This window comes from Drosophila navojoa, chromosome X, assembly GCF_054131105.1.
Source record: "Drosophila navojoa isolate 15081-1374.11 chromosome X, UAZ_NAV_1.0, whole genome shotgun sequence".
NCBI lineage: Eukaryota > Metazoa > Arthropoda > Insecta > Diptera > Drosophilidae > Drosophila > Drosophila navojoa.
In genome coordinates this window covers 22670211-22694774 of record NC_142895.1, presented here as the reverse complement: position 1 = coordinate 22694774, position 24564 = coordinate 22670211, and the positions used below count along the sequence as shown (strand labels likewise).

Genomic DNA, 24564 nt, shown 5'->3' with positions numbered 1-24564 from the left:
AATCAGCAGCCGCAAAAACATTAATAGCCGTTAATAGAATAAAGCAACAGACCTGCAGCAACTGCAGCAATTGCAGCAGGACGACAAGCAACAGTAGCAGTAGGAATATCAGGATTAGCAGGAGGAGCAGGCCCAGCAATAGAAGGCCAAACAGAAACTTCTGCATTTCTCGAGCAGTGCATCATCATTGGCTGCTTTGAGCAGCGGGGCGAGCAGAACAGGACGTGTGAGCAGGACGAGACGGCCCCGGGCGTGTGTGCTGCGGTTGTGGTGTGTGTGCGTCGGCCGTCTCAGTCAACAACTTGAGGAGCAGAAACAAAAAACAGCAGCAGCAGCAGCAGCAGCATCATCATCATCATCATATTTAACTAATTGATCTAATTATCAACAACAATCAAGAACAAGCAAGCACTATAAGATAGAGATACATCAAGAACAATGTCATCCAACGAACCACCGCCACGCTATGAGCCCCCTGTGGAGCCCATCAATGGTATTGTACAGCCGCCGGTTGTGCCGCCACAGGACCGACCGGGACGGAATACAAATCAATTGCAATATTTGATTAAAACAGTCATGAAGGTCATTTGGAAACATCATTTCTCGTGGCCCTTTCAACAGCCGGTCGACGCCAAGAAACTGAACCTGCCCGATTATCACAAGATAATCAAACAGCCAATGGACATGGGTACGATTAAGAAGCGATTGGAGAACAACTACTATTGGTCGGCGAAGGAGGCCATTCACGACTTCAATACCATGTTCACCAATTGCTATGTGTACAATAAGCCCGGCGAGGATGTTGTTGTGATGGCCCAAACGCTGGAGAAGGTATTTCTGCAGAAGATCGAATCGATGCCCAAGGAGGAGATCGAGCTGGAGCCTGTCACGGCCAAGGGCGGCAAAAAGAAGCAACGTGCACCGGCCACATCCAAGGCAGCCAACAGTAGTGCCAGTGGGCTATCTGCCATCTCATCGGGCAGCGGTGCCGGCAGTGGTGTTGGCAGCTCTAGTGCAGCGACAGCAACAGCGACCAGCACATCGACAACAGCCGGTGGGAAGGCAGCGCAATCCTCACAGCTGACCCAGATGAGCGGCCTGTCGCAGTCATCTGGAGCGGGCGTCTCGACGCCAACGTCAGCGGCCGCACAGGCGGCAGCAGCGGCTGCCCTTCAAGCAGCAGCTGCTGCGGCAGCCGCAGCAGCAGCCAACGCCCGGCCAGTCTCCGCCATGGGCGGCACGGTTTCATCAACAGCCGGAGGCGTTACACCGTCCATACCACCGATAAGCACAATGCCGCCGCATACGGTGCCAGGCAGCACGAATACAACGACCACTGCGGCGATGGCAGCGGCAGCGGCTGCAGCAGCGGGTGCGGGGGCGGGGCCGGGCGCAACAAACGCAGCCGTGCTCAATGCGGCCATGGCCAGCCTACTGAATCCTGCGCAAAGCGGCGGCGGCAACAGCTATGGTGCAGCCGGCCCACAGACATCGATCAACAACAGCTCCCTGCTCGACGCCAATGCGGCGACAACAGCTGCGGCGGTCGCCCAAGCACAGGCGGCAGCAGCGGCCGCTGTCGCAGCAGCTGCCCTGGACGGCACCGGTGGTGTGACAATACCATCGGCCGCAGTCAATGCAGCCAATGCGGTGCAAGCGTACGTGAATAGTACGGCGGGCGTCGGTGTTGGGGTTGTGGATGCGGTGATACCCCCACAGCAGCCGGCCAAAATGAAGAAGGGCGTCAAGCGGAAGGCGGACACAACGACGCCGACGGCGAATGCCTTTGAATCGCCCTACGCCCAAATGGACGCCAAGGCGGCCAAAATAGCGACGCGGCGGGAATCGAATCGTCAGGTAATTGGCAAAAAGGTAAGAGGCAATGGACAGACGTTCAATAATTCATCAATTGTTGTTGTGTATATATATATATATATGTGTTTGTGTGTGTGTGAGAGTGTATGTGTGTGTGTGTGATGTGCTTAATACAAGTACACAAATGCTTAAAACATGGACTAGTTGCAAGGATTGACATAAATGTTGCTCGCTTACAGCTTGCAATAGTAGTAATAGCTATCGATTGTTGAATTTATCGATCCATAAAGCGTGTCCCCAGTTCAGTATATATATATAGGCTTTAGTAGATTTGCCCTTCCAAGACTTTAAGAATAATATTAGATGCTCCTTGATCTCGTTCATCACTCTAATCGATTTAGATATCTATAAAGACCTCGATAGCTCCTGGTGTCAATCGTGAAAGAAAAGCTAGATCGTATATATATAGACTATGAAAATGAATGCGCTTGCTCGCTTTAGCAAATTCATGTTAAAATAGTAGAAAGATTATATTCAATGTAGCTCCAATAATTCCACCCACCGATTCCAGTTAACGCTAGTCATTGTGCTTATTGTTTAGGCTAAGGCATATTGCAAACAAATAACAAATTCTTTAAACAATTTATCCAGAATTAAACCGTAGTTTATTCGTAGAGCAGCACAAGCAGACACAGAAATACACAAAACCCAAACTTTGATACTCTACACTAACACAATCTTACACACACACACGCACACGCACACACACAGTCAGACACCACACACACACATACAATACAACACGAAATACAAGTAAAACATTCATCAAAATAGCCTATATATTAAACGCTGCCTTTGCCTTTTACAATTATGAATTGAGATCATCGAAATGCATTTTAGAGCTGAAGAGCAATAAATATCGATATCGATTAATAGAGACAATGCATTTGATAATGATATTCAGTTACAATCGACGTTCGATATCGATTAATAGAGACAACAATGATATTCACCTATAATCGAAGTTATCGATATTGCTCTTCGGCTCTAATTATGCTAATGCATAAATGTATCTATGTATATATGCCTATAATTATATATAATATATGTGTATACCAACTGACTGATCGATAAACCATTTTTTGATTGCTCTAACCCATTTATATCGCTTCTTTTCTTTTCCCTCCATTCTGTATTACTTTCAATTTATTATTTTGAATTCGTTTCAATCATCGTTATATCGTTATCGCCATTGCACATATACCACGCACGAATCGAACAATCGAACAATCGCCCAATCGACCAATCGAAATCGTCCAATTTGAAAACCAACCAAAGGATCTTACATTCCAGGGCTCGGGCTATCCAATGTCACCATTGGGTGTCGCTGGTGTGCCTGGTCTGGTTGCCGGCGGTGCCATTGGGGGCGTTGCTGGTGCCAAATCGAAGGAGAAACTATCGGATGCACTTAAATCATGCAATGAGATACTCAAGGAGCTGTTCTCCAAAAAGCACTCCGGCTATGCCTGGCCCTTCTACAAGCCCGTCGATGCTGAGCTGTTGGGGCTGCACGACTATCACGATATCATCAAGAAGCCCATGGATCTGGGCACCGTTAAGCGTAAAATGGACAATCGCGAATATAAGAGCGCGCCGGAATTTGCGGCCGATGTGCGATTAATATTCACCAATTGCTACAAATACAATCCGCCAGATCACGATGTCGTTGCGATGGGACGCAAGCTGCAGGATGTCTTTGAGATGCGATACGCGAATATACCCGATGAGCCCGTTGCGAATGCGGCGCATCATCATCACGGCTATTCGAGCACGTCAAAGCATGATGCCAGCGATTCATCCAGCGAGGAATCCAGCGATTCGGAAAACGAATCCAATTCGGATGAGGAGCGCAGTGCCAAGCTGAAGATGCTCGAATCGAAGCTGCTCGGTCTCCAGGAGGAGATACGCAAGCTGGTGGAGGAGGCGTCCGCTAAAAAGAAGGCTAAGAAAAAGCTCAAGGAGAAGAAGAAGAGCATGGGCCAGGGCAGTGGCAGCGCCGCCGGTGGTGGCAGTGGTGCTGGCGGCGCCGGTGGCCATCATCCGCATGCGGCCAGCGCTGGCAATGCCAGCCATGGCGGCGTCACATTGCCCGCCAATGTGGCTGGACTGAATGCTGGCGGTGCGGCGGGCGCCAATTTGTCGGCCCTGTTGAGCAGCTCGCTGGTGGGTGCCGGCGGTGTGGGCGTGGCTGGCGGAGTACCCGGCGCGCCATCGCTGCAGCACGTCCACGACGTGGCCATGGCGATTAGCCAGCTGACGGGCGGCGGTGCCGCTGGCGGAGCGGGCTATGCGGCCGGCGTCAATTCAGCGGGCGTGGCGGCTGGCGGAGGCAAGGCGGCGGCCGGTGCATTGGCGGGCGCACTGGCAGCTGGGGCGGCTGCCGGTGCCGGCAGTGCAGGCGGCGGCAGCGGCAGCGGTGGCAGTAAAGGTGCTAAGGTCAAGGGACAGCGCGGCGGCAAGGGCGGCGCAGGCGTTGCTGCCGGCAATGCAGCGAGCGGTGCGGCTGCTGGTGCGGCTGGCATTGGAGCGGGTGGCGCCTCAGCCGGTGGCGGCAGCGGTGCCGGCGGCGGTGGCAGCGGCGCCAGCAACAGTGCGAAACGCACCAAGAGCAGCAGCAACGCCAGCGCTGGAGCTGGCGCCAATGCCGGTGGTGCCAGCGGCGGTGCCGGTGCCCGTGGCAGCAGCAAAAAGAAGCCCAGCCAGGTGATGAACTTTGATTCCGAGGAGGAGGACACCGCCAAGCCAATGTCCTACGATGAGAAGCGACAGCTCTCCCTAGACATTAACAAGTTGCCAGGTGAGTGGCACACATATCCCAATCACTATATACATATCTATATATATATCTTATATATGCGATCAAACATGGATAAACAGATGGAAGAGGGTCAGATCAAAGTTGATTTCAAGTCTCATAGATATATTAGAAAAGTCTGATTAAAGGTAGATAGATAGTTAGGTTACAGAAGTTAGATTATTGAGAATCCATTGACCTTTTATACTGGATGATAATCCAAAAGAAATGAATATAGATAGATATATTAGAGAAGATGGATTCTGCAGGAATAGCTCGTGATGAATAATAATCTATATATAGAAATAGCAGTTTCAGAAAGAGTTTCTAGTTTGAAAATTAATAGAACAGTGTTGGACAAGCGCGAAATACATTGAATGATTAAAGATGGATTAAAGAATTTCGATTATTGTGAATCTATTGATATTTTTATATTGAGAATCAAATTGATCTAATTGTCCAATCCAAAAAAAAGGGATATACATATAGATAGCTTAGAGAAGATAGCTTCTGGAGGAACAGCTCATAATGAATAATAATTTGATATATATGGAAGTATCAGAAAGAATTTCTAGTAGTACTCTAGAAAATTGAATATATTAAAATATATAATAAATGAATATGAGACATTTATAGATATTAAATAGATAGATGTGATAGATAAGACCCAAAGGTTAACTGATTTACAGATAGTATTGATCAATATATACTACGTATATATGTATGTAATATTGGAATATAGAAATTGTAACTAAAATGTGCTCTCTTCTCATCTAGGCGACAAACTGGGACGTGTGGTACACATCATACAAAATCGTGAGCCATCGCTGCGCGACTCGAATCCGGATGAGATTGAGATCGATTTCGAGACACTGAAGCCGTCGACGCTGCGCGAGCTTGAAAGCTATGTGGCGTCGTGTTTGCGCAAAAAAACACGTAAGCCATATTGTAAGTTTGTAACTAAACCGAGACCACAAGAACAAAATCAAGAACAAAATCAAGAACAAAATCAAGAACAAAATCAAGAACAAATTCAAGAACAAAATCAAGAACAAATTCAAGAACAAAATCAAGAACAAAATCAAAAACAAATTAAAAAACAAAATAAAAAACAAAATCAAGATAAGGATAAACAAAAAGAAAAACATAAACATAAAGAAAAAGAAAAACAAAAACAAAAAGAAAAACACAAACAAAAAGAAAAAGAAAAACAAATAGAAAAAGAAAAACATAAAGAAAAAGAAAAACAAATAGATAAAGTTAAAGAAACCGATAAGCAAAAAGGCAAAGAAAAGAACAGAAGCAAATCAATTACCAAAAATAGAACTATGCCAACAACAACAAGTATGTCATCAATCACAACAAAAACAACAACAGAACAGCAAGAACAGCCAATGCTATGAAATTGTTCCCATTCAAATTTATATTGTTGGATGGGAATGCTCTGTTGGGTTTTGCTGTTTGCATTTGATATTTTTGTTGATTTTCCAAATTTCAAGACAAAGACAAACTATATATACAAGCAAATATTTAGTGGTCACATGTTTAGTTAGCTAAACTCTCAAAAATAATAATAATAATAATAATAATAAAAAAAAAATTCAAATCCCTTTAAGCAGCCATCAAGAAAATCCCATAGAAATATCCCAAGTTTCCAGCCCCCATTTTTATGAATTAATTTTTCATAACATTTTCCTCTTTTTCCCCCTCATAACTTATGGAGAATTCAATTAACCAATATAAGAACTCTCTTCGGTCTGCCCCGAAGATCTAAATATCCTTGCAGATGATGATAGTTTGTTTTTAATATGGGAGAGTCAAGTTGCAAAGCATCACATATATATATATGACTAGCTGGCCCGGCAAACGTTGCATTGCCCTATCCATTATTTCCAGGTGAAAAATAGTTGATTGAAAGCAATGTTGTTCAGGTTGGGATACACTCTGATTAATTTATTAATCGGATTTTCATTCAAACACCTTGTGGTAAACGACATTCTTTGTTTTTTGCTCAGGTGCGGATGGTTTGCCAACACGTGAGCATGCCACGTACAATTGACCATGAGAAAAACACGCATTTTCCAGATTGAGGCCACAAATAGTCAAAGATTGGCCCTGTGATTTGTTGATCGTCATGGCGAAGGCGAGACGAATCGGGAATTGAATTCGTTTAAACTCAAGGGGCATATCTGTTGGGATCATCGGAATCCTAGGAATAAGAACTTGCTCATCTTTAAATTTTAGTTTCCTTTCTTAACACCAAACGCGTTTCATTGCACAGTTTTGGTTTAAGCATGATAACTACCGAGCCAACCTTCAGTTGTGCGGTGGTAAACCAGGCACATCCAAGGAGTTCAAAAATTCAGTGGCTTCTTCTTCGTTTGTTACACAGTCGATAGATTTGAATGAATACAGAGCACCAACGATTTTATTTTGAATTATAAAATTAAGGTCATCCAAATGAAATCAAGCCACTCGATTCGTCAACAGGAATACGGCCATTATCGATATTCAGCAATGGCTTCGAGAAATCATCAGCAGATGGTTCAACAATGTAACGCTCATATTTACAGACAGTTGAAGTTTGGTTGCATATTGCCACAGATTTGATGCTTTGAGGCAAGCGTTTATTTGGCCGGCAGCAGTAGATCTTGGAATTACTGGTAGTGTTTGTCGGAAATCGACAGATAATAAAATTCTTAAACCATTTCTTATTGCCGTTTCACGGGCTGCTCCTCTTTGAGAAGCACGAACTAAGGCCCTTCTTTGCTGGGAACTAACGCGGCGCCTTTCTCGGGCGATTTCTCGTTCTTCGTCAGAAAATTGACTCGCGATATTCCGTTGCCTAATTGCATCATGGATTCGCCGGGAAAGATTAGCTCTTCTAGGACGCGGAATTTTTATTAATAGTAATACTGGATATGCCCTCGCACAAAACCACATAAAACAATCGAGAAATATAAATATAAATAATTTACATGAATTTACGTGACTGACTGACTAAATTTGTTTATTTACTTCTATACTATTGTATAATGTGAGAGCAGGACCGAAAACTGTCAGTGTTAGCAAGCCTACTGAGTATATGAGTAATGGAAATTTGAATCTTTAGGGAAAAAAACGCGTTTTTCAAGTATTCGCATTCCAACAAATCTAAAAACCATGAAAATCGTTTCAGCAGATCTCGAGCTATAAGTGGAGGAACACTTTTACACAACTCTCTTTTATATATATAGATAGATATACATCTATTACACCTACCTTATGTATGTGATCTGTGTACCAAGTAAAGTTAGCATAGAATGAATTATTGGTTCATTTGCAAGGCTATTTAACGGAATCTTTCCAATAACATTGCATGCGTCATTCCTGTCTGTCCGTTGACTAGATGGATTGTAATATATATCCACATAGATATATAAATCAAGGAAAACGCTCTAAAGCATGCTTTAAATTTTTGTTTTTTTTTTTTGCCCTGTTTTTCAGTTAAGTCCTTATCTCTATTCACCTATGTCTGCTATCTCTGTTCCACTCTATATTCATATTTGTAAATATATATACTTATATATATTTATGTCGCTTACTGTCTCATTTCTCTAACCGCATTGAGTCAGTCTTGGGCTGTAGAATTTGTTGTTGTTGCAATTACTAAATGAATATTCTCAATTATCGTATTACAGATAAAAAGCCTTCCGGTAAATCAAAGGACGAGCAAATGGCCGAAAAGAAACAAGAATTGGAGAAACGGTTACAGGACGTAACTGGCCAATTGGGCGCTAGCAAGAAAACAGCCAAGAAAGGTAAAATTATATCTCAAATGCAATTGGCCATTAAATCGAAATGTTAACTAATCTCGCATCTTCTCTGATTGTTTGCAGATGAGACAACGTCTAGCAAAGTCGAGGCTGTGCAGCCAGCGAATCCTGTCTCCTCTAGTTCAAGTTCCAGCGATTCATCGTCCTCGAGTTCGAGTGATAGCAGTTCGAGTGACTCGAGCGACAGTGAAGCAGGTTAGGACGCGTTTTGTTTGTTTGTTTCTTTGTTTGTTTTTTTTTTTTTTTTATATATATTTTTTTACTTCATATAAGACCCCCAAAAGTCGATATGTATATATATATATATGTGTATATATGTATATATATGCATATATATGTATATATATGTATATATATATATTTATATATTTATATATATCTGATATGAAATGTTATAAGATTGAAAAACAACAACTAGAGGAAAAAAGAAAATCAACAACTCAGATGAAACACAGAGACAGACAGACAAACAGACAGACGGACGGATACAGAACAGAACAATACCGACAACATAATATACACACACACACACACCCACGCACATTCACAAAACACACACACACACACACGTATTTGCTTTTCATATACGTGTGTGCTTAACAACAACAACAACAACAAAAAGAAAAAAAAACATGCAACACATAATTTTTTTTTTATTACAATTATGTTTATTATTATATTGAATTTAATTATGATTTAATTTTACAAATTAAGCTGAAAAGTTAGTCGAAAGCAAATATTATTATGGAAAGAAATCAGTTTTAAGTCCAAAGTTCTTTGTAAGCCAAGCTCGCGGTAAAAAAAAAAAGAAAAAAAAGAAAGATATATATATATATATATAGAAAACAACAGTACGAAACGTAACGGAACAAAGTGGTATGGTACACACACACATGTACACACACATATATATGTATATATATTTACATGTATGATGAGAAATGAACAGAAATTAGCTTAAAGATGATAAAAAGTATAATCAGCAAAGACTAAAAGTGGGCAATAGAGAAGCCGGTGGTTGGTGAGAAGGGGGGGAGAGGGGGTGTAGTAGAGGTACAACTGCAGCGTTAGTGTTATAGTACATCATTACGTACATACACATATGGTCAAATTAATAGGTGTGAAATATTTTTTGTGAAAAAATGGTGATAACGTCTATATTTTTTCAAATATTTTAAAAACTCAACTGGCATTCAAAAATAGACATATCTTAGAATAATAAAAGCAAAAAAAAGCTAAAAAAAATAATAACGGTTGATATAATTTTGGCAAATATCATAAAATACTCAAAATTTTGCTGGCCACATTAATAGGTGTGCCTAACAAATTAAAAAAAAAAAAAAATTAAAATTTTGGAAATATTGTGAAATATTTATGTTATATTTAGATTAAAGGGGATAATACCCCGTATGCCCGCTTTTATTCGCAAAGATTTTGTTGATCCTTGATGGCATAGACGGCATTAGCTTTCTACACCTTTCCACGGGAATGGCGCTCCATTTCTCCTGAGTGAGATCCAATAATTGGGTGTAATTGAAGCAGATAGTCTTGGAAATGAGTCTTTTTAGGTGTCCCCAAAGGTTCTCAATTGGATTGTGATCTGGAGACTGACTTGGCCACTCATAAACATCAATTCTATTTCCCTGAAACCAATCCTTAGCTACTGGGGAGTCCTATTTAGGATCGTTATCCTGTTGGAATTTCCATTTTAGAGGCATGTTGTCGTGGCCATATGGTAGCATAACACTACTCAATAATTCATTTTACAGGAATCTGTCCATTATGGAAATGGGTGATGGTCCGATTCCAAACCCATGCCATGAAAAGCAGTCCCAAACCATTATGCCGCCTCCTACGTGCGTAACCGTATTTTTTGTATATCTAGGATCCAATTCTTTGCCTTTAGGTCTTCGAACATTTATATTTGAGTGATTCCCAAACAAATTTCTTTTTGTTTCATCACTCCAGAGAATATTCTTCCATTTACGCTCTCCCTCTAAGCCAACCCAGGCCTTGTGAGTTTGAGCAAAATGTTTGCTCATCTGAATATTTGATCCACGCAGAAGAGGAACTCTTCGAAAAACTCTCCCAGGTAGATCCGAGCTTAATAGCCGTCGACGAATAGTTTTTTCTGATACCGTATGCCCCATTTCGCTGGGAATTGGCCCCTACGACTGAAAAGGACCCGTTTTCGCCAAGGTGACTATACGGGAATCTTCGGTTGCGGTAGTATTCCGCCGGAAACCCAGCTTCCTTTTGTCTTTTTTTGATTTAAGGGTATTTGTGACGAAGTTCTCCGATAGTCCCATAAGCGAGAAAATGCATTCATAAGTTTTATCCTCTTCACGAAGCTCGCGAGCGAGGTTTCTCTCTTCAGCACTGCAGTGAACTTCACGGACCATCTAATTTTATTAAAATGTTGCAAATAAAAATTTGTATGCTTAAATCTAATTATATTTAACGAAAATACTATCTTTGCTTACTTAAAAACTCTTTGATTTCTTAATATATTTTATTTTAAGAAAATACACCTATTAATGTGGCCAGCAAAATTTTGAGTATTTTGTGATATTTGCCAAAATTATGTCAAACGTTATTATTTTTCAAACTTTTTTTTTGCTTTTATTATTCTGAGATATGTCTATTTTTGACTGCCAGTTGAATTTTTAAAATATATGAAAAAATATAGATGTTATCACCATTTAAATAAAAAAAAAAATTCACACCTATTAATTTGACCATATGTGTATAATTACTATTTATACATAGAAATTTATATGCATTCATAAATGCAATGATCAGGAGAATTGTAATGTAATTGAAAAGTCGCGTACGAAAATGGAACAGAAAGTAAAGTTTAGTAATTATTGGCTTAATTAAATTTCGCAATAGGCATACAGTTTATAATATATATACACAATATATATATATATATATGCATATATATATATATGATTTAGTTTTAGGTCTACATTCTGTTTATTTTAGTTGATAATTTTGTGTTAAGGCCTAGTTAAAGGAGCATACAAACCGGATGCATAATAATACAAAGTTGAGCGTGTAAAAGTTGTGAATGGATGTGACAGAGATAGCGATAGATAGCGAGCTAGAGAGTGGGAGCGAGCGAGCGAGCTAGTTAGTGAGTGAGTGAGTGAGTGAGCCTTGCGCTAGATGGCGCTTTTGTGCAGTGTTGTTTTGTTGTTTCTTTTTTTTTAATATATAAATACTTGATTGCGTGTTAAATTATTGTTACACACGCACATGCACACACGCGCGCGTATGTGTGTGTGTGTGTGTGTGTAGGTTTGAGTGTGCTTAGCCATTACACTAACTAAATTATAATCTAGCTGCCATTGTGTCTGTCTAGCCAGAGTCATTAAAGCAAAAAAAAAAAAGAAAAATCAATAAATTTTTAAAATAAAAAAAATATTTTTTTTTTTTAAATGCCCAGAACAAAGTTCACGTTAAAGTGCAATATGCGTTTTATATATCTGTATATCTAAACATTTGTATATATGGATTTGAACGCTACGCGTGTAATTTTTTTTTTTACAAAATCTCAAATATCAATGCATATTTCAATTTAAAAAACAAAAAAACAAAAACAAATTCAATGTCAAGAGCTAATCCGTTAATTTAGTAGCATTTCAATTTGTTAAACAAATTGTAGTGAACATTTTATTTATATCTGTATTTATATATATATATATATTTTTTTCGGATTAGTTGAGGTTATGTCAGCATAGCGGCAGCTGTAGAAATTACTAAATTCCTGGCTAAAGATTTTGATTGCGAATTCTTTTATTTATTTTAACTAGCTAAAACCTGCATACACACACACACACACACACACACACACATGCACACACAGGCATACACACACAGACGTATATATATACACACACAGACACACATACACACTGACATACACAGACATAGACCTACAATCACATATAACTGCAAAACGATTATCGATAAATATATATATATATATATATATATATATATATATCGTAAAGTAATGTATATATATATATATATATATATATATATATATATTTAGGTCTAGTTATACGTATATATTTACTATATTATATATATATATGTATATGATTATAGATATTCTATTTAAGCATTTTTAGGTATTAAAAATTGTATTAAATGAAAAACAAAAACAGCAAAAAAAAACACAAAACTTGTTTATATAAATACACATTCATATGTATATATATATATATGTATCCATACAGACACACTCATATATATGTATGTATATACATGCATATGTATGTCTTGTAGTGTGTTGTGTCTGACCATACAGCAGCTCTTAAATAAATATATATATCTATATACATATATACAAATATGTATATACATATATATATATGTCTTTATATTTGTATATATATACATCTATGATTCAAGAAGCAAAGAAAGTTTAACAAGTTTATCTTAAAGCGATATGAAAAAAAAAAAATAGAAATGGAAGCTTACGTATGCAAAAGCTCTACATATTTTTAAGTCTATTGCAAAAAAAAAAAAAAAAAAAACAAAAACAATACAAAACTAAAAGAAAAAAACAAAAAACAAAACATAAAAAAAGCAACATTATATTATGATTACCAATATTATTATTATGATTATTATGAGAATATGCTGAAAAAATCGTGAAGCAATTGTGTATTGGGGGCAGCCAATCTGAAAAAGAAAGTAATGAAAAAGAGAACCAACCACTCAACCAACCAACCAACCAACCAATCAACCAACCAAGCAATCAATCAATCAATTTACCAACCGAAAAAAAAAAAAAAAAAAAAAAAAATACAAAAAAAAAAACAGAAAGTAATTAAATGAACTCATCTAAAACACTCAATGCAGAAGTATTGAAAGACTATATATTATATATGTATATGCATGTATATGTATATGTATGTGTATATATATACAAATATATACATATATATATATATGTATATGTATATAAATATAAATATAGTAACGAGAACACAAGATTGAGAGAAGCATCAAATAGAAGCTCACAATATTAATGCATGAATAGAAATTATTCTATGTACGTACTATATATCTGTATATATATATATATGTGTGTGTATACATATGCATATACACACACATCATATATATATGTATATATATATATGATCTTTTTTATACCATCAGTAGTGCATAGTTTAGTTTTCTAGTACACAATCACACATCTACGCTCTTAACTGCAATCATTGCTAGTTTTTAATGCTTTCCTGAAAGAGTCTCTATAATATATATTAATATATATATATTATATCCTAATATATATGAGTATATATATTTAGTGTTACGATAACGTTTATCTAATTCTACATTTTCACTCATATTTCATTTTCAAAGGGAAAGTCAATTGTGATTTGTGAACAAGGTGCATAACAACCTATATTGATATCGATCAATCAATCAATCGATCAATCACGCTCTTAGTCACAACAGAGATTTAAACACACACACACGTATACACACATATTCAAATTAGTTATTATTTATTTGTTTGTTAATTTGTGTTGTAATTTTTAATGCATTTTTAATTGCCTCATCAATTATTCAATCGCAGTCAATCAATCAAGTTGACTTTTACACAGTTCCATGTGGATCGGATCCACATCTGTATCTCTTACTCATATATGTGTCGTATTTTGTTAGTCACTCTATCACTTTCTCTCTCCCTCTCTCTCTCTCTCTGTCTCTGCATATTGTATATTTAATGCTCTTTATTCTACATTTTTTTTTACACTGGTTTGTGTTTATCTAATTATTTGTAATTTATTTATTATTGTACTCTGTTTTATTTTCTTTGTGTTCAAATACTAAACACAGGGATGATAGTATGGAATTCTGTAGATGCTCTCAATTATCTATTGCCGTGCACTTCTTGTACATTCAAATCTCCTTTGCAAGCGCTGCGCGTGCTTCGAAATATTTGAATGTTCCGTTGTGTCCGCGCTCATGTCAATCAGCTTTCTGTCATGCAATGGGTTGTATTGTCGCGCAAGCGTTGTTTTATAGCAGTCAGCTTCAGCTTCAGCTGTTGCCTACTTTGTTGGGCGACTAGTGCGAGCTCTCTCCCACACACACACACACGCACACACACATACACACTTACAAACACAAGAACTCGCGCATTCACCGTACGAACAGACATTAGAGAGCGTGAATGCAGCTTATGTATATGTATATGTATGTAAGTATATATATGTGTGTATATATACATAGATTTATATATATATATATATATATAAAAAACAGTTTCAATATGATATAAACATATATATTTATATGTTTTATAACTCTTTAAAGAGAACAAAGATAAAATCCAACAAAAATAATAGCAAATTATGAAACACTGATAAAATTCAAAACATACAAACAACAACCACACACACACACACACACTCACACAATTCATATGTGCATTATTTAAACAAATAGTAAATAAAAAATAAGCAAAAAATATAATAATAATAATACGAAAAAAAAAAACAAAACAAAACAAAAAAAGCCAATGAAAAATAATTGAAATTGAAATTGATATTAAAAATACACTTGCAGACAATGTGTAAAAATAAGAAAGTATGATAAAAGAATACGAATGAAAGAAAGAAAAACAAACAAACAAATTACAAAAGTCAACCAACAACACCAATTATCAACGATTAGCAAATACGTATATTAATTAATTAATTAATTAACAATTTGTAAGCAAAAATACAGTGAGAATTAGCTTGACTGTTTCAGAGAGCGGACAAGGGATGGGGTAAGCGGGTGGGGAGGGTAAGGGTGTTATATAAGTAGTTAGCTAGATACAAAATTAACAAAAATTAAATGATGATACAAACAATTAACAAAAACAACACAAATACACACACACACACACACACACACACACAAAGGCGTAATGCTGGGCTTAAATATTATATGTGCTCAATACACAAATTGATTTCATATTTCGTATGGCTCTGCCCACTATGCACAGTGCTTAAAGTTTGCTTGATATCTCAATGAATTCCATCGGCTCGGGGCGGGTCAGGGGAACGTAATGAAAGGGAAGGAAAGGAAAGGAAAAGAAATGAAAAAGAAAAGGAAAAACAATTTGTTGTATGTTCATTGTATTTGCCGTTAAATGTGATTTGTTTTCTAATTTTTAAAGTATGCTGTACTCTTCCAATTTGAAGCTCTAACTGTAAACTACTTCCAAGCAAGCACAAATCAATCTTAAACACACACACAGACACAGACAGAATCTATATACATATATACATACAGACAGCTGCAGTTACGAGTGAATAGTTAAAGAAATTCGATAAAGGGAAACTCGTAAATTAGTTAATAACTAAAAATAAATTTATAGACGCCACAGGGGCAGCAAATCGAGCGGAATTATGATCTATTTATATACTTTAGATGTGTATATATATATGAGACAAGCAATACATTTTTTTAAAACCTTAAAACAAAACAACAACAACAACAACAGCAGCAGAGAAAACGGGGAAAAAAAGACACCAACTAAATGTTAAATGAAAAGCGAATGAAGTTGAGGAAAGTAAAAAAAAAAAAAAGTAAAGTTAAACAAGAAAAAAAGAATAAAATAAAATCTGTAAACCCAAACTAAAACTAAAGAAAACAAGAAATCTACAGACCGCACAGACAGACTGCAAAAATAAATAACAAAATATATATTAATACATATATATATATATGAGAAAAGAAAAGAATGAAAAATCAGAGTCAAGTTCTAGTTGAAAATGTCGAGGCATGGAGTTTGTTTTTGGACTCCGTGCAGTGTATATACACATGTGTATATATATACATCTTATATATATATAGTTTAGGTATGTACAGGCATATGTACACAGATATATACATACATACATACATATATATATATATATATAGAAAAAAGAGAAGGTTTAAAAAAAAAGAAACAAAAACAAATAATTAAATGTATTTTCAAAACGCATTTTATTATTTATTTTTCGGCTGTCGGCTTTCCCCTTTACACATTGTTTGCACGTTTTTTCAAAAAAAAAAAAAAAAGTAATGATAAAAAAAAACTCTTAAAAAAAAAAAAAACAAACAAAAAAAGAGCAAAATGAAAAAGCAAAAATATATAGAAATGAATTAAAACGTAAACAACAAATTGCATTAAATAAATTTAAATATATAAAACAATTTTAATATTAAACTAAATGAAAACAGCAGCAAAGCAGAAAACAACAACACCAACAATAATAATAATAATAATATAAATACATTAAAATACAAAATAAAAACAAAAACCATGTTTCAACATTATTTCACGCAAGGACAACAACAGCAAACGAAATTACATATATGTATATATTGTTCTATATATATATATATTTGATTTTATTATTTTTTTTATTTATTTATTTAATTTTTTTTTTGCTAATAGATAACGAAAATACACACACCTGCACAAAAATGACACACATACAACTAATAAAAAAAAACAAAAAAATTTTTAGGCCTTTTTAAATTTTTTTTTTTACTCAAAAAAGAAAATTATATTAATTATTTTTAAAATGCCGAAAAAATGCGCAAAAAAATTATGTTACAATTTATTTTTTACTCTACGTTAGATTTGTTTGGCCTCTAAATCTTTTAGATGTCTATATATTAAAAAAAAGAAATTGTTTTCTAGCGAGGAGCAGAAGCAGAAGACTAGAAGCAACAACAAAACATAACACGAGTAGGTAAAGAGAGAGGGAGAGGGAGAGAAAGCAAGATATAGTGACAGAGTAGAGAGTAAAAGAAAGTGAGTTAGAAAGAAACACCCAAAACATCTTACACACACACACATACACACATATGTAAACACGCTCAAAGTCTTGTAAAAAAAAAACTAAAAAAAAAAAATTTTTAAGCAAAAAAAAAAATGCATTTTTGGTTTCAACAGCAAACAAGCAAAAGTTTTTTTTTATGCCCATACAATCATACACAGAGAGATAGACACACACACACAGACACATGTAAAGCCAAATTATAAAAAAAAATATATATATAAAATAAAATCAATTCAATGCAAATAACATAGTAAAAATCTTAGGTAAAGGCAACATAAAAATAGGGCAGGAAAACTTAAAAGAAAAAGGAAACAAATTAGAAGAGAGGAAAACAGAGAACAGACGATAAACGCACACACACATACACAGACACATGCAAACAACTGACACACACACACACACACTTAGCATAAAGACGCATTATAAATTATTTGCAAATTTAACAATAACACTAACACACACTCACACACACACATACACATTATACCTATATCTACAAATATTTATAGTAAAAATAATATTTAATATTAAAAAACAGCTGCTAAGAATGAAAACAAAATAATAATTAAAACACAATAAATAATATGTTTAAGAGATGAAAAAAAAAAAAAAACAAAAACAACAAAATGCAGCGCAACAACAAAAAACTAAAAAAAAGGCAATGATTACAACAACAAAGAAAAATGTTTATTAAAAAGAAACAAAAAAAATATATACAACTGTGTGTTTCTGCATTCTTTCAACAACATTTTAATTTCCGTTTCAAATAATATACTAAAAAAAAAGAAGAAAACAAACGACATGAAATATGTAAAATATATATATATATATATAAACAATATATATATGATATGTAAAGGTTGGTTGATGATCCGCTCTTGTGCGCTGGCTGGCTTTGGTTGCGTTTCTCTCTTTTGCCGTGGCAGTTCTTTCTACTTTTTACAGAGTTTAGGCTTGGGAGAGAGAGAGAGAGAGGGGGAGAGAAAGAGAGAGAGAGAGGGAGAAAAGAGGCAGTGGGCGGAGAGGCAGACAGACATTGAAAGAGGCAGAGAGCGAGGGAGAGAGAGAGAGAGAGAGAGAGAGAGAGAGAGAGGAGGAGGGAGTCAGGGTAGTGAGAGTTGGTAAAAAAAAAATACAACTACAAAAAAGAAATCAAATCTCTGCCCGCCCGTAAATGCTGCGCCCGTCTCCCCCTGCCCCCAACTCCCCCTCCACCCAACGACAATTGCTTCACATTGGTTTCAGCGTTCTCCACAATTGTATCGAGGTATTTTTCATTCACACACACACACACACACACAAACATATACAAAAAAAAAACCTACATACGCACACTATATATAAATGCTATAGCTTATATATATCTATGTATATATATACATATATGTATATGTATATGTATATGTATATGTATGTATATACATACATATATGTATGTAAGTGCGCTCACATTAAACCTAACTTTTAATTCAATTAATATTTTCCTGCATTTATCTTAATTTTAACCCACATAACTCACATAACTCTCGTTCGATATATATGTATAATAAATTTTATTTATTTATTTATTGCTCTCTAACGTTAACCTCCTAAACTTTCCTGCTCACTTTAATCAACCAACAAACAAAAAAATATATTTTGTTTTTTTTCAATAATTTCGACAATTTACTAATATTGAATATCGTAAAATTTCAGGCGATGCTGACGATCGACCACCGCGCAAGAAAAAACCACGTGATCCGCAAGTAAGTAGCCGTAGCATTCAGATATATGATTAAACTAAGCTCTATATATACACGTGATTTGGGTACGGAATGAGGCGGGACAATATAGACTTTGATAGAATGAATATCGTAATTATAATCGAGTAAAGCCCATCAAATACGTAAAACGTGAAGCTGTTTAAATTTAACGTAACGCAACGTTGCGTAACGTAACGTAATGACATAGCTTTCGATAGTTGCATGGATATATCTAACAAAGATCAACATTCCACTTAAATGTTCCCAATGTTATTATTGTGAACTGTTCGTTTATATTGTGAACCACCGTTTCTATGTCGTGCTCTAGGCCATAGAGAATCTGTTAAGATTTCTTCATTCAGAGAGGAGTAGGATTGATAATGATGATAATAATTAGTGATCCATAAACGTTCCTCGTTATAGAACGAAAGCTGCTCGTTGAATTAACGTCCGTGTTTAATCTCATTTAAGAAAAGTCTATAGACGCTTTTTTCAGACACTCCAACTTTATCATTTTTGCTGTAACAGCAACTTTGGAGCATACACCTGTATTGCTCTCAATGATCCTTACACCCTATGAGATGTCAGCTCTTTTGGAGCGCTTGATTTTTCCACTCTAAATAGACCTAAATAGTATTTGATTTCTCAGTAGTATTTCATTTTACATGCTAAATTCCATTTCTCCAATAGTCCAAACAGCTATATAAGCGTTTTATAGGGATACGTATTTGAAGACTTGGGTTTAGCTAAAAGCCTTATAGATATTAGTAGCATCTAGAAAAGCTTTACAGCTCAATCCTTAGCAATAAGCATGCAAGCTACATTCTAATCCAATATCTCGGAACTCTCTGAGCTTCAATTGGGTAGATCTTGATAGATACAGTTAATATTATAGATTATAATAAGAGCTTCTCTTCGTAAGTCTCTACTGGTGTGTGTGTGTGTGTTTCCAATAGTAATCACACTGTGCCTCTTTCATCATCATCCACTCTATCTATCTCTCTCTCACACACACTCTCTGTTGATTGCCTCTCATTTTGTAAATTCAGAGTCTCATAGGCAGTATGATGACGAATATGCCAACGGCGCAACAACATCAGCAAATGCAAATGCATCTGGAGCATGTGGATCAGCTGCTGAACACCATGCAGGATGTCACCACGCCCACACATCAAATGAGTGAGTAGATCGATCACATTGACATTGTGACTAAACTGGACTCATCTCGTTCTCATCTACCTCCTTTTCATATATCCATTTCTGTTGCGTGAATTGTGTCCATTCCATTCGATCCAATCCCATCCCAGATAACCTGTTGAGCAATGCCAATACGATGGTCGCAGCGGCCATGATGAACAACAACAACAAGACGGGGTCGAGTGGCGGCAGCTTCGATCCGGGCAGTATGCTGCATTCGTCGGGCCATCATAAGAACGGGGTGGCTGCAATGAATACGGGTGCGTCCGCTGCTGCGAGAATACCGCCGCACGGCTATGGCGGAGCAGCGGCAGCTGGCGCTGCTGCGCAGGCGGCGGCGGGCAGCGTGGGTGGCATACGGATTGCTAGCAATCTGCACAAGCAGCCCGAGGCGAGCGATCACCATGCGGCGCTGGCAGCGGCGCTCGCTTCCACCGGCAACAATAGCAGTAGTAATGCCAACAATAACAATAACAATAACAACAACAACAGCAACAGCAATGCGGGCATGGGCGTTAGCGATGGCCTGTCGAGCGCCTCGCTAGCGGCCGGCCTCAAGCAGATACCGCAATTCGATGATCCCGTGGAGCAGTCGCTGGCCTCCTTGGAGTTTAGCGCCTCCTCCACGGGCAAGTCCTCACTGACGGATAACTTTTTGATGGCCCACCAGGCGCACCTGATGCAGCAGCCGGGCGGCAATCAGCAGCAGACGGCGCAGCAGCAACAGCAATTCGCCCTGCAACAGCAGCAACAGCAGCAGCAGCAGCAACAACAGCAACAACAGCAGCAGATACAGCAAATGGACTACATGACCGAGCTGCTGACGAAGAGCGTGGAGAATGTGGCCGGCATGAATGGCAACCATTTGCTGAACAACAGCATCTTCAACATGGACCTGGCCACGGCTGCCTACCAGCAGAAGCAGCACAGCCATCAGACGCAACAGCAGCAACAGCAGCAGCAGCAGCAGCAACAGCAGGCGCACAACAATGGCTACAATGTGGCCGACTTTAGTGGAATGGCAGGCTTCGATAATCTCAATATGTCCTCGTCCAGCTTGCTGGATCACACGATGCCAATGGCCATGATGATGGGCAATGCGGGTGGCAAGCTCAAGGATGGTGATCAGCAGCAGCAGCAGTTGCAGCAGCAGCAACAACAGCTCCACCAGCAGCAGCAACAGTTGCAACAACAGCAGCTGCAGCAGCAGTTGCAGCAACAACAGTTGCAACAACAACAACTGCAGCAGCAGCAGCAGCAACACCATCACCAACAGCAGCAACATCACCATCAACAGCAGCAGCATCAGGTCGGCAGTCAGGCGGCCAACAAAATGCTAATCATACCGAAGCCCATTGAATCGATGATGCCCAGCCCGCCCGACAAGCACCAGTTGCAGCAGCAGCAGCAGCAGCAACATCAGAAGGTGCTGCCACCACAGCAATCGCCCTCCGATCTGAAGATGCACGGCGTTGGTGCACACGCCGGCTTCCCGGTGTTCAAGACTGTTGAACAGAATCTAAAGAATGCCAGCTCCTGGTCGTCGCTGGCATCGGCCAGCTCACCGCAGAACACGGCGACAACGTCGAGCAAGCCCAAGCCGGCCATGGACTCGTTCCAGCAATTCCGCAACAAAGCCAAAGAACGTGATCGCCTCAAGCTGCTCGAAGCGGCCGAGAAGGAGAAGAAGCACCAGAAGGAAGCTGCCGAGAAGGAACAGCAGCAGCAGCGCAAGCATCACAAGTCCTCCTCATCCTCCTCGTCAGCGTCAGCTGCGGCCGCTGCTGCTGCTGCTGCTGCGGCGGCGGCAGTCTCAGCAACACAGGCGGCGGCTGCTGCTGCGCTCGCCAATGTGGCTGGCAATCCAGCCAGTGTTGGCAGCAGCAACAGTAACAGCAACAACAACAATAACAACGGCAACAACAGCAGCAGCAACAACAATGCCGGCAATTCGGGGGCTCAGTCGGGCTCGCAGAGCAGCGGTGAACGCGATCGGGCGAGCAGCAGTGCCACAGATGCATCGCGCATCGGCAGCAGCAGCGGCGGCAACAACAGCAGCAACTCGGCCAACAGCAATGGACCTGGCAGTGCCGGCAGCGGCAGCGGTGGTGCTGCTGGCGGTGGCGCCAATAGCGGCGGCAGCGCCAGTGGCGGACACCTGGCCAATGCCGGCAGCAATAGTAACAGCGGCGGCGGCATCGGCAGCGGGGCGGCCAGCAGCAACAGCAACAGCAGTCTTGGCGGCAACATTGGCACCGGCTCCAGCAGCCAGGGCGGCGGCAACAGCAGTGGTGCTGGCGGTGGCGGCGGCAGTGCGGCTAGCGGCAGCAACGGCAGCAATCTGGGCATTGGTGGTGGCGCCTCAATCGGTGGCACTGCCTCCGGCAACGGGCATCAGTCCGCCAGCAGTGCCCAGGCTCAGCATGCGGCAGCGGCGGCCGCAGCTGCTGCGGCAGCGGCACAAGCCACCGCAGCGGTCTCTGCCTCAGTGCTGGCTGCCTCACCACTGGGTGCCATGGAAAGTGGACGGTTAGTGGTCAAAGAGAAACCTCCTGATGGTCATCCATGCAACTCATTCATTATCCTGCTCTCTTGTTCTTCCTCATTTGTATAGGAAAAGCGTGCACGATGTGCAGCCGCAGATATCGCGAATGGACGACATTAAGGCGTCGCCGGGTCAGGGACAGAATTCGCCGGCGCAGCCATCGCCGCAGGATCGTGCGGCTGCCAAACGGGCGGAGCAGCGACGCGCCGAACAGGAGAGACGCAGACGCGAAGCGGTAAATAGACAGAGATTTGGATAGATGTAGAATCCGCATTGATGTTTCTCTAATATTTCTTGATCTTCTATGCAGATGGCTGGACAAATCGATATGAACATGCAGAGCGATCTCATGGCCGCCTTTGAAGAGACTCTGTAGGCAACGGCCGCGACGGCTGCGTCGTCGACAAGCAGATCCCACAGCAAGTCTCATAGCGGTGGACCCAGATTGCATTCACATAGACGGCGGTCGCATCACCACAGAAAACACCGTGAATAAAACAAGGAAGAAGAAGAAGAAGGACAACAACAACAAAAATGACAAGAAATGGGAAGAACAAGTCTAGAGTGTTGACAACAGCAAAGTTAGGCTGGCACAACAACAACAAACAAAAAAGAGAAGCAACAAAAAATAATACATTTTAAGAAGTGCGTGTACAAACAACACACGACAACAGCAGCAGCAACAACAACAACAACAACAACATCGACAATGTTATAATTGTTAAACATAAGCAATGTTCGAAGTAATTATAATTATGTTAAATCAACTACAATTACACACACACACACACACACACACACACACAGACACACACACACACACATGGTATGCATACCATTAGCAATGTACATATGTATGTATGCATTGTGTATAGATTCAAGCAGGAAAGCACACACGCACACACACATACACGTTTATACAGACAACACAAGAATACACTAACAAAAAAAGGCAAATTTCCTTTGGTTATAAAACAAAAACAAAAACACACACACCCACAAAAAAAAAGAAAACAAATTAAATAAATAATATATATTTTTTTTTTATTAACAATATTATTAATATAATATTACTATTATTATTATGATTATTATTATTATTGATACTTGCATTGTAATATTTGATTATCCTTAGGCGTTAAGATTCTAAATTCTACGTTTAAGCAATTAATTTTTTTTTATACTTGTTAACTAATTTAAACAATTAAGTGCATAAACAAGAAACAAGAACATCCAGTTAGATTTTACATTATATAATTTAGTTACACAACACACACACACACACACACACACGTACACTCAGAGGAGTGTATGTGCACAAAGAGAAAAAGCAAACATAATAGAGAATTACAAAAAAAAAGAAGAAACATTGTTAACAAAAGTTCGTATATATAAGCATATATACCACACGTACGGTAACACACACATACACACACACACGCATATGCATAGGTAAATACACAAAAGAAACTTATATACTATATATACATATATATATACTATGGTATATAGTATATACTTATATATTTAAGTGCAAAGTTAGTTTTTAAGTAGCAACGAAATTTTTTATGTAACAACAAAACAAAACAATTCGTAAATATTGACAAAAAGTGTTTTTTGTGTGTGTGTGTGAGAAAGAGAGAGTGAGTGTATGAATGAGTGAGTGAATGTGTGTGTGTGTGCGTTCAATTAGAAAAACCTAAAAATAGGCAAACAACAAAAAAACATAAGCTGAAAC

The 24564-nt window shown here is 38.7% G+C and overlaps 1 protein-coding gene across 4 annotated transcripts; it reads left to right on the top strand.

Moving 5' to 3' along the window:
* Nucleotides 1-167: 167 nt before the first annotated feature.
* fs(1)h (female sterile (1) homeotic) lies at nucleotides 168-23328 on the top strand. Of its 4 annotated transcripts, none has more exons than XM_089264155.1 (10): nucleotides 168-1857; nucleotides 3154-4672; nucleotides 5447-5605; nucleotides 8350-8469; nucleotides 8548-8679; nucleotides 19038-19087; nucleotides 20134-20263; nucleotides 20392-22810; nucleotides 22896-23061; nucleotides 23137-23328. In XM_089264155.1, exons 1-10 carry the CDS (start codon nucleotides 439-441, stop codon nucleotides 23200-23202), a joined length of 6180 nt encoding a protein of 2059 aa, XP_089120281.1. In that variant the 5' UTR covers nucleotides 168-438; the 3' UTR covers nucleotides 23203-23328. The 4 variants fall into 4 exon arrangements, with proteins under 4 accessions (XP_089120281.1, XP_089120280.1, XP_089120283.1 ...); XM_089264154.1 differs by having other exon boundaries at nucleotides 168-1872; nucleotides 5447-5617; XM_089264157.1 differs by lacking the exons at nucleotides 19038-19087; nucleotides 20134-20263; nucleotides 20392-22810; nucleotides 22896-23061; nucleotides 23137-23328 and having other exon boundaries at nucleotides 3169-4672; nucleotides 5447-5617; nucleotides 8548-9305.
* Nucleotides 23329-24564: the final 1236 nt, after the last annotated feature.